Raw genomic sequence first — 12,055 nt, forward strand, 5'->3', positions numbered from 1 at the left:
TACAGTATCCCCCTCTCAGCTTTATGCTCACACTTTAAAAAAAAAAAACCTGAAGTCTGTTAAACATTAAAAAATATCTTTGAAATTTTCAATCCTTTGTGTGTCTTTATTATTTCGTTATAATCACTGTATTATTTTTTAAAAGCACATACCTCTTTTGGTAAAGAGATTAATTTATTTCTGTCTGCATTCAAGTTGCTCAACTTCTTAAGTTTTCCAATGCTCTTAGGTAAAGTCTGTTAAAATAACATTTGTATTATTAATTTACCACATTTTTAACATGCTCAGAGACAAAGAAACATTTGCAAGAACTTACAGAATATACAGCAAGAGAAGCAATAGTTCTTCCTGAATATCAGATATTTGTAAGGATCACGTGAGGGAAGTAGAGTACTCTGAATTTTTGTTGATATGATAGTATGTTTCAAAGACATGAAGTCAAAGGCAAAGACATGGGAACATGCAAATTATCTGGTAAAGAGGAAATGAATGCTCTTCAACTCCATAAAATTCATCCCTGCCTTGCCTACACTTTTGAGAACCACACTGGGATGGTGGCTTTGATGACAGTCCCAGAGTGCTGGAGTAGGGAATCAGAACCCCAAGTAGATTCTGCAAAGAGGCCAGGGTATAAGGGGGTCCATGGGGATGAGTGAGCAGGCCCAGTGGGGATCAGAGCCCTGTGGGGAGCAGAGCCCTGCAGGAAGCAGGCCAGGTCTCTGTGAAGGCTTTCAACACTCTAATGGAATCGGGGATGAATGTTATTGTTATTAGTATTTGTAAGCCTTAAACCACCAACTAGGGCAGAAAGATTTGGTAACTTCCTCCACACCTATCAAAGGACTGCTATTTGAGCAACCTGAGGAAGGCGTTCACTGGGCTCTCCCACAAGTCTGAGTCCTTATGCCTCTCCTGTTGTCTTTTTCTGCTCTTTTCATCTAAAGAGCACTACTTATTTTACTAAAAAAAAGAAAAGTGCCAGGTTCAGTGGCATAGGCCCATGATCCTGCTACTCAGGAGGCTGAGGCAGGAAGATCCCAAATTCAAGGCCATCCTGGAGAGAGACTGTCTCAAAATAAAAATTGTTTTAAAAGGTCTGGGAATGTAGCTCAGTGGTAGACCACTTGCTTAGCATTCCTGGGGCCCTGGGCTCAATCTCCAGGATTATTATTATTTACCAAAATAAATAAAAACAAACAAATGAAAAGGAGAAAAGGAAAGCAGAAAGGAGAAAAGAAGAAAGAAGATGTGAAAAGAATAGCATCAAAATGAAGATGAAGAAAAGAGAAAGCAATTTCCTTTAAAAAGGAAGGAAAGAGTACTGTAGGAAAACAGACTGAAGAAAAGAATTGTGGCTACAAGCGAAGGAGGAGGGAAGGCAAGGACAAAGTGCAGCAGGAGGACTGGAGAGGCACAGGATATAGTGGAAAGGGAGAGACCAGCAGCCCTGCTGGCCCACCCCCAGGTGGTGCACACTGCTTCTCCCAGGAGGGAGGTGAAGCCTGGTCCCAGCCACCTACACCTGCAGCCACCTTCTTCCCTTTTCCACGGTAGAAACAACGGAAGCTTAACCAAAGCTCACCAGATACCATACCCTGGCTCCCCTTGAAAAGGTATTCCGCAGCCCTGATCCCACCACGTCTTTCCCTGTCCAAACACAATTTCTTCCCCTGCTCTTCCCTTTTGCTCAAAGAACTCAGGGAAAGACCAGAAGAATCGCTGATCAGCACATCCCCTGGCAGTCTCTGGCTGTCCTGGCAGAGACATCAACACACCCAGGGATACTGGCTCCCACTCCCTGCCTCTCTGGGGGCCTTTTTGAGGTGTCAGTTTAGTCTCTATGTTGTAAGCAATGCATCTAGGTCACATGCTTTGATGGGGGAGCTAAACATCATTTTCTTTCCTTAAGCAAGCTAAAAATTGATCATCTGGTCATGCATTGCTTTGCAAATTCTTTTTTGAGATGTAACGTGAGGACATAGGCACTTAATCCATTCAAATTGCAAGTAAGTGGATTCTACCCTAATAAGTCTTTAACCTAAAAAAAAGCATATATATGTATTTTATATATATATATTAGTTGTCTATACACACACACACACACACACACACACACGCGCGTATATTAGTTGTCAATGAAACTTTATTTTATTTATTTACATGTGGTGCTGAGAATCGAACCCAGTGCCTTATAACATGTTGAGGTCCTGGGCAAGCACTCCACTACTGAGCCACCAACCCAGGCCCAGGTCTTCATCTTAACATGCAAACCTACTCACCAGGAGCCGATTTTCTGTAAGTACCAACTCCGTGAGACTTTCACAATCCCCAACTGCTTCAGGCAACTGTGTGATTCTGTTCTGATCCACCTTCAAGATTGACAGTTTCTTTAGTTTTCCTGAAAAAGGGTTATTTAAACCATTAGTTACAATTGTTTTCCTAATCACCACTTAGTATTTCCTATCTGCGGTTCTTTTATGTTTTAAACAGTGACTTACTTTTTCCTCACCCATCTTTTCACATTATGAAACTACATCGCTCTCATCTAGATCACTAAAGGTTGAGGGTTAATATAATATGCTCAGAACATCAAAAACAGCAATTAGAAACAAATCATTTTAAAAAGCACAACCTAAAAAGACCATATCAAAGCCAGAAATTTTAAAAAACAAATAGCTGGCTCTTGACACATCTTTAAGAGCAGAAAGGACCTGTGTAGAAAGGACCTTTTCTTACCCCAAGAATAATCTATACTAACAATAATCAAGTGTAACTTATTAAATCACCTGTGAATGAAAGTGACTGAGTGAAGATCCCTGCCAAGAAATATTTCTGCATACATAGAACAAGGCAGAATCTGAAAAGTCATATGAAGAACTGATTTTTCTACATCGTGGCACAAAAACTTGACACAATGATGATGCCATCGAAAAGAAGAATGCATCTAATTGCAGCTTCCTCAGAGATCATTCAGATTGAAAACCTAGGTCCTTCAGATTGGGGCTTGCAACTACAAGTTAGGGGACTGAGCCTGCAGAGCTGAGGTCCTTCATTATCTACCAAGAGCCATTAGCATAATGACACTTTCTCCATTAAATCAGAAAACAGCCTCTCTTCAAAACACAGACATAAAAAGAGACAAAGCTGGAGAGAGAGCAATGCTTACAGCAGTATCTTGTCTTGTGTGCAGCCACAGGGAAAGGAAGGAGTAATTGATTCCTAAGCTCTTTATTTAGCATAATCAATAACCTACTCACACAGCTCCTGAAAGGTTTCCACCTCCCTTCCTATCAGGCAATGTAAATGTTCTCTGCAGGGTACCTGCACCCTAACAGAGGAGTCTCCTCAACAGGATGCCCTGGCAAGCAGGCATGCAGCCTCTTGTGGAGTACTTCTAGTGATAAGAGTATTCATTTCATCACAAAGCAGCACAATCCTAACTTGTGATAAATACCTTTGTTTCTTTAAGGGTCTTTCTTAAGTGGAGATTCACAATATTTTCATTTTGCCCATCTGAACTAAAAGATGTAATAAATCTTTGACAGACAGCCCTGCAAATGCTTGAAGTTAGCTACTCATGCTTGCTTCTTCCCATTCCAAGCAACAGGCCATGTCCAGTTTCTATATCTGCTTTTGAATGCCATTTATAATCGTCAGTGAACATTTCTATATAGAGTCAAACTCCTAACCAATTTTCCAACCAGCTGTAACCAAAATGCAATGTCTGCATTCCTACTGAGTTGCTATTATCAGCCAACCATTTTCACTTTGACCAAATACTAGACAGGAAGTGGTCCTCTATCACACAGTTTCTCCAACTATTGAAAATCTTTTAAAGATTTCCTTTGATGTTTTGAGTAAAAGTTAAAGACAAAATCATGACAATTCTGTGCTTAAATGTAGTCCTTTTCTTTCTTTCTTTCTTTCTTTTTTTTTTTTTAAACAAGTTCTAAGTGGCTCTGCTGTGGTGGAACCGCCAATTCACGCCTGTTTATACCTTTTCTGTGTTTATGTCTTACACTGGACTGAGTTCCTTTATGGTAAAGGAAATGGCTGGAATGATCATTTTTAAAGGAAACAGCCTAGAATAGTTAAAAGATTGTTCTCAATGAACTAGAAATGATTCAACTCAATCACAGCACTCCTCATTTAAAATCATCTCCCTAGGTCATACATTAAGTTCCAAATACTTTCTCATACTGGAATACTGAATTAGAAATATCTTAGTGATTGTGCAGATGCCTTACACACCTTCTATTATTTTGGCTAATCCTTACTGGAATCATTGAAACCTGATGCAGATAAAGTAGATATGAGTTAACATTTAATACTAACAATACTTTTTTAATTGCTATCAAACCAGGATGACAGGAATGCTTGCACAGAGAAAAAGTTCCATCTCCAAAAACAAGCAACAAGGAGACTCAACGAAGCCACATTTCCAGCAGTGAAGAGTAAACTCCAGAAAAGAATCAGGGTGAGCTCCCAATGCTCAGCCAACAATAGGCAGCACCTTAGCAGTTAGTCCATTTCAGTACTTACCAATACCATCTGGGATTGTTTCCAATAAGTTCTGGGAAATAACTAAATCTGTTAATGAAGTCAGGCCACTGATTTCTTCAGGAAGTCTTTCCAACCTGTTTTCGGAGACATCTAAGCACAGCAGGTTCTTCAGATTTCCTATTTCCTACATTGTTGGTATAAAAAGAGAAGCCCATGTTTCAATCCATCAAGGTACAGAGAAACTTGTTAGTGATTTTTCACAATCAAATTCCAAAATCATAAGGTTGTATCTGTAGCATACACCCACTGGGAAGGCAAGAGAAAAAGTCCTAGACCTCCTTCTGATCAATCACAGACATGGAGCTGGGAGGGAGGCCACACCTCTACGTTGGGCAAGCCAGGAATCATTCTCACTTGAGATGAAGAGAATGGCACCAAGCGAGAACAAATGATTGCAAGATCACAGGATCACGAAAAAACGAGGGAGACTAGAATCCAATTCTCCACGTTCAGAATCAATCTCTCATAAGTAGTTTACAGTTCAGTGCTATCCCGGGATCTTCTCTGGTAAGAAACCATCTACTTAATCTCTCCTTCAGGAAGGGTAGTGCTTGTTAACACAAACATCAAAGCAATTGCTCCTCAGTAAAACTGGAACACACAGACCCATCAAGATCTTTAACCTCAGAAGAAGAAAAGTACATTGCTTTTAAGGAAAACAATCTATCCAGAATCAGGAACAGCATGATTCATGCTGTTTAAGAGTCACCTTCCCCTTCATTCCCAAAATGCCCGTTCAGTGTCATAACTGCCTTCACAATCCGACCCTATTTCCTTACATTACATTCCTACTCTCTTTATCTTCTTACTTTGACTGTTAGCTCTCCCTCTTGAATTCCATTTTCGACTCCTCCTTTCCAAGTCCATTCTACACACTGGTCTTAATTTCCTTCCTGAAAACATAGCTGGTCTAGTCATACAATCATACCACCCTGCTGTTCAAAAACACCTAGTGGCTCCCTGATGTCTATGTAAGTACAAATTCCTCAATCTATATTTCACTTGGTCTGACTTATTCTTTCCAGCTTATTTCCTGCATAACATATGCCTCACCATCCTGCCCTTGTATTTCCTGTCTATAGGAAACCAGACTACATTTCTACTAATTTTAGGCCAGACCCCTGAAGTTATTCTGCTTTTCATTAATTCCCTTTAACAACGTCTGCATCCTTTTCATTCCATTATCAGTGAAGACAGGAAAATACTTCTGATTGAGAATATAAGATGATCAGAACTAGTTTAACACTAGTCTATGCTACAGGGAATAAAAGCACTTTTACATAACCATTTCTAACATGGGCCACTGGATCTTGAATCTCTGTATTTAGGATATCGTATCTCCCACAGCCATTTACATGCATTTGTACATAAGGACATGCTCCTCCTTTCATATCTCACAGCTGATGTGTTATCACTCTCCTGATAACACCAGGGTATTTTTTTTTTTCCTATCCTCTAACTCCTAAGTTAACTAGCATTCTCTCCATCGGGATTTTCCATATATTTCCTAGAGAAATCTAAGTATTAGTCAAACTCTGCCCTCTATAGTTGTTGATCTGTCTTCCCAACTGTAGCCAGAATCTCAGAAATCAACTCTACTTAGTTTCTTAGTCCATTAGTCATTAGCAACTTCAGTGCTAAACTACATGAATTAAAAATTTACTTGAGGGCTTTTTTCTGTTGTCAAACTTCTCTGCCTCGTTCTGGTATTCCCCACCCATGACAGGTCTACCATGACAGGTTTACACAGCCAAGTGGGGAAGCACCCAAACTTCCTCAAAATACGAGCACCTACATCATAAAATCTACATTCTGACCATAAAAAAAAAAAAAAAAAACCCTGGCTATAAGATACATCAAGAATAAAATTCAGTAATAGCTGGAGAAAAATGAAACAACAAGAAGAAATGGACTTTGTGGTTGAGGAGGACTGTTTTAGATTTCTCAGTTTCTCCATCAGAAACTGGGCCTGCTTGCTGGACCCCACCCAGAAAGGGAGCCTATCTGAGGTCCCCATGTGGTTTTCACACTTGAGAGCAGTAGTGAATCATGAATGCCATGATATACCAGTTAGACCATGAAGGACATTTTGGGAAAAAAGCGAAATAAAAGCTTTTAATATTGTCTTCACACCAACTACTACCGCACAAAATATGGTAAAATTTATTCCAAGCCCTTGGCACATCACAAGGAGCAGCAGAAATGTGCAGCTCCAGAATCATGGATCCTGGTAATTTATAAATTTGCTGGGCTTAAAGTAAGTTATACAGGTAACAAGGGTGAAATAAAGTACAGACCTCACAAACTAAAGGATATATTTAGCATCATTAGAAATGGTGGGTTGAGGTTTTCAGCTTTCCTATGGCAATGCAGAATGATGAAAGCTCAATATATTTTTCCAAATGTATTTTTTCTATCAAGTTTCTGTTTTTTTGGTTTTTTTTTTTGAGATCCTTCTTGAGAAAACCTCACACAGAAGCAGGGAACACACAAGGCCTACTGCTGTTCTACGTTTTGGGGTAGACACTGAAATTCCCACTTACCTGAGGTAATTCTGACAGTTGGTTTCCATCCAACCAGAGATCCTTTAAATGTAAGAGAGAGCCAATAGATTCTGGCTAAAACAAACAAACAAAAATAATGTTATGGTAACAAAGATCCCAGTCTTAGTCTTCCATTAAGGGAGCTAGAACCCTAAATCATCATATAATGACTGGGTATGACAGAGGATGCCTGTCGTCAGTTCTCTAAGATAAGGTTCTCCTCCTCCTAAAATGCCCCAGTTGTTTCCTCACAGGCCCCAATTCCCCAGTCCTGACCCTCCCTAAACCCCAATCACAATTCTGAACCCCTGAGAACTGGGTTCCCAGCCACATTCAAAAAAACACTGGCTATGTAAGCATCCTTGTAGAACTCCCCAAGATATTCTGTCATCATAACTAAGGACAAAAACAAATTCCCATCTCTCTTTGATACAGACTTACCAAATTATATATTTCATTGTTTCCTAAATCAAGTTCCTCTAGCCTGCGCAGCTGGGTGAGAGAGCTATTTAAAAAAAAAACAAAACACACACAAAATAAAGTGCTCAAGAGTGGACTGAGATATGCTGAGGAAGGCAGCACTCCTCAGTCATAGTTTCCAGAAATAGCACACATTTGGATTTTATGGTAGTAGACACTGCACAGGAAGGACTATTATGAGAAGGCTGGCACCTAACTAACTTTACAAAGGACACCGGATCATTTTTATGAAATAGTCCTTTTATATATATATATATATATATATATATATATATATATATATATACTTCAATTCCCCTAGTCCATACCCGCCCCCTCACCATTCTCCCCAGAGACTCACTCAGGAAGATAGGTCAAAAGATTCTCTCTCAGTTCCAGAGAAGCCAGGTTATAAAGACTAGAAAGGAACAGAAGAAAAAACTATAAGAGACATTCCTGAGATTCTTCCTACTCCCCCTTTGCCACATACACACTCAACTAGTAGCAACTGTTAATAAAACCTCGTGTGTCACTTCCCAGGTAAAAATATCTATCAGCACCACCACCATGAAATCAACATCATTTCTACTTCCTAAAGGTTAACATGAGATGATAAAATTAATAAAAGTGGAGTGTGTCATGACTACAAGGTACCCTCACTCAAATTTCTCACACATTTTGGTATGTGGAAATAACTTACTAAAAGATAATTACTAAAGATCGCCATTAGAGGATAACCACTCCCTGGACCAAGACAGAAGCCAAACGCAAGCCTTAAATTTCCGTATTTCAGAAAGGTACTGTTAACATAAAAACAGTTACAGCTTGAATCTCAAGGAAGAGCTCTGAGAGCTCATCTTCCAACATGGGCAGGAGACCATTCCTATTTTAAAGTACTGAGTTTTCTGAAAAACCTTTATACCTAAGGTCCCAGACTCACAGCACTGGGGAAATAACTCCTGTTCAAACACATCTGGGATAGTGGAGTGATGCACCTTGCATGATGCCTGGGACTCAGGACTGACCTAATAAGTGGCAGCTATAGTGATGTTGCTTTTATCCTCACTAAATCCTAGAAATAGTGCTCTTTGCAGAAGATCCCTGTGCCTCTTAGGTATAGCTCTGTCTGTTACAGGCACATGGTAGAACAAGACAGATGTTTTCCCCAGACTGAGTATCTGGGTCAAATCCTGTCACGCAGTGGCAATGCTGTATCACCAGAGACCCTCACACAGCAAAGTTATTTGAGCCCTGCATGACACACTGATTCAGAAGAGGAGTGATTGGTCCACTACCACAACAGGCCCCTCAGCTCTACACTACCCCAAAACTCATATTTTGCTAATATCACCATAGTGACATCCAGATTTGGAAGAATTTAATTTCTGAGCATACAGAAGGAATCAGTTATTATCCCAACATTTTAATCTGCCGTAATCCCCCATTCTCCCCCTTCTAACAAAAAAGCAGAAATCCTGTATTCTAACAAAACTGGTTTTGTAATATCAGAAAATGTAACTCTGATTTAAATGAACGCTATACACACAAGCTTAAAACCTATTTGACAGAACATATATCCTAATGGTACTATGAAATGTAAATTCTATATCTTCTCCAGCATTAGAAAACTGAGTAACAGATTCATCATTAAGGCCAGAACAAACACATTCTTCAATATGTATGTTTTTAAAAAATATTTTTAGTTGTAGATGGACACAGTACCTTTATTTATTTGTATGTGGTACTGAGAATAGAACAGAATGCCTCTTACGTGCTAGGCCAGTGCTCTACCACTGAGCTATAATCAGTATATGTTTAAAAAAAAGTTCAACAAAATTCTTGCTAATAGGTCATCAAGAACTAATGCTTTTCAAATAAAATGTAGCTAGTTGACAAATCACAATTACCTAGTTCTACTTTCTCTTACCCAACTGTGCTTGTGAACAAAATAACGAGGGGAAGTGGAAGGGAAGGCGGTTGAGAGGTACTGATACCCAGTTCCCACTTCCAGAAGCTACTCTAACCCGCAAAGAATGGTGATAAGCAACATGTGAAGAGCAAACGTTTTAAAATGAAGAGTTTTGTTTGCAGTATTAAATATTCATGCAACCCCTAAACAGTCTTACTTGGGGGGACAGTAAGCTCTCAGCTACAACCACATTTGTTTTTTAAAAAATCACAGGTAGGACTGACATTTTATCTATCCAGCAGTCATAACTTTCACACCTGCTTTAACAGACATCTATTGATAAAAGGAGAAAAGTCCTTCTTCACATCAAAAACTACTTGTTGGGCACCAAGAGAAGGGTTTAAAGGCAGTTTCACACAGGAAAAGGCAAAGCCACAGCTCCCACCTGGAGCAAGGCCAGAGCTCCTACCTCACCCCACGATGCCTAAGGCTTCTGGAAGCTTTCCACTCTCTGGAACTGTCCCGCTTACATTTTTAAAACCACTTCTCAATTTTGAGTACATGCATAAGTCACCTCCTTAACCATAAAACAACACTGGGATTTTTATCATTTTATGTTATTTTAAAAATATGACACACATTTTAAAATTATCTTTAAATTTGTCTGGAGGGCAAAAGGCATAGGCCATAGTTACTATAAACAACTAACACATAGACAAAAATACTGTCAAAATGCCAACAGATCTATGACACAACTCCACCCTCATCATGCTAACACCCCCAAATCATATCCTGTTAAGTACAACGATGATGCTACCAAGCCTCTTTGAGGAAAACATATAGAGGGGTGCTATATTCAAAGACAGCAAATTTTTGTTTGTTTGTTTTATGACAGGGTCCCATTATGTGGCCTAAGTTGGCCTCACACTCCTGGACTCAAGCAATCTTCCTGCCTCAGGGTCCTGAGTAGCAGGGACACTGTAAGTATGCACCTCTGAACCCCCAAAAAAAGTCATATTTTTGTAACTTACAAAACCTACATTAACTCTAAAAAGAATGGTCTTCCTCAGGTAATGTTTCCCACTATTTTAAAACTATTTAGAATACAAATATTTATTTTTAGACTATACTTAGACTATATCTATAAACCCACTAATGAAAGCCATTCTGAGAGCCAAGTCTGAGAGGCTCAAATCCTGACCTGTCCCTCACTAACAAACTGAATTTGTTTGGCCTGAGGTGCTTCATTATTGGATCTCAACGTCCCCTAAAATAAATATAATCTTATCTGTTATGGCAAATAGGGATTAACTATTTTCCCTTCAAGTTCATGGAGCCAGTTTTACACTTTATCTCCCCGAGACAGCCCTCATCCCTAAGTGCAGTCAGGTACTTTGCCAGTACGTGTGCCAAGTCAGGGTTTTCCGAAAGACTGCTACTAATCACAGAAGTCAGCTCCACCACTGCAGACCTCCTTGAAAGATGGGCCCTGAAGAAAACGAGCTGCCACCTCTGGCCATTTCTTAACTTAGCATTCACTGTCCATAACTGGCAACCCATGAGACAAGAAGGAATAGAAAGCAAAGAAATGGCTTTGCTACACACTCTCACCTCCTATATGAGCCCAAAGCTCAGGGTATAACCTGGACAAGTCATTCTCATGACTGATCCAGAATGGGACCATGATTTCGGTTCTCTTCAACGGCTCACCTTGGAAAATCTTAGACCAAAGTGCAGAACTCAACCAGCCCACTCCAGAATGTGCTTCTCCAGACTGCTGTAGCCGCCACTGACATCCCACAAATGCAGAGTGGGACCACTGACACTAATATAAAATGTAGGATCTTCTTTCCTGCTCTTTCAGAATATAGTACTTTCAGTAGAGACTTCAGGATAGTGTCCATCCCTGTCAAGGCAACCTATTCAATTCAATTCAAGCATCCTGGATTTCTGTGCTGCTGAGAAGTATTCAGGGTTTGGGCAGATTTAACCTAATTCTGTGTACTTCAGAGCCCAGGGCTCTTAATCACTGGACCAAGAGAGACGAGGAGACTCAAACTGAGCGTGTATTTGTCCACTGTCTTAGTTAAAACCCAACATTAAGGACACAAAAGAAAGCATCAGGCATTCCTAATACTTTCACAAATGTACTTAACATGCAGTAGGAGAATTACTAGTCTTTAACAGTCCTACTACAGAAAATGATATTGACAACTTACTGTATGATAGATATTGTTATAACTGTCATCATAATTAACTTTATGGATGAGAAAACTAAGGCAGAGAGGAACCTTTAGGTTTCACACCATTGCAAGCGGGCAAGCCACTTCACCAGGGTGTCTACACTTCTAACCATGATGTTCTGCTTTCTCTCACTTTTAACTGGTGAAATCTACATCAGGAATTGGCAACATATTTGTACATATTCAAATTCATATATGCAGTAAAAAGCATTCCTTTCACCTCTATCCCCTACCAATCCACCTTCCCACCACCAAGACCATCCTCATATGAAATGGCTTTTAAAAATGTCCTTAAGTATTCATCCAGAGCTTTCTTTTATGCAAAGACAAGCAGGCAT

The 12,055-nt window shown here is 39.7% G+C and overlaps 1 protein-coding gene across 1 annotated transcript in view; it reads right to left on the reverse strand.

Moving 5' to 3' along the window:
- The window catches only part of Lrrc1 (leucine rich repeat containing 1), a 123,799-nt gene that overhangs the window by 20,039 nt on the left and 91,705 nt on the right, over positions 1-12,055 (reverse strand). Inside the window, exons 5-10 of the mRNA XM_076860078.2 lie at positions 7,927-7,983; positions 7,548-7,611; positions 7,107-7,181; positions 4,543-4,687; positions 2,280-2,398; positions 153-236 (exon numbers count right to left, since the gene is read on the reverse strand). Of these exons, the coding sequence (XP_076716193.1) occupies positions 153-236; positions 2,280-2,398; positions 4,543-4,687; positions 7,107-7,181; positions 7,548-7,611; positions 7,927-7,983 (544 nt within the window). The remainder of the gene's footprint in view (positions 1-152; positions 237-2,279; positions 2,399-4,542; positions 4,688-7,106; positions 7,182-7,547; positions 7,612-7,926; positions 7,984-12,055) is intronic.

The sequence above is a fragment of the Callospermophilus lateralis genome, chromosome 6, assembly GCF_048772815.1.
Source record: "Callospermophilus lateralis isolate mCalLat2 chromosome 6, mCalLat2.hap1, whole genome shotgun sequence".
Lineage (NCBI taxonomy): Eukaryota > Metazoa > Chordata > Mammalia > Rodentia > Sciuridae > Callospermophilus > Callospermophilus lateralis.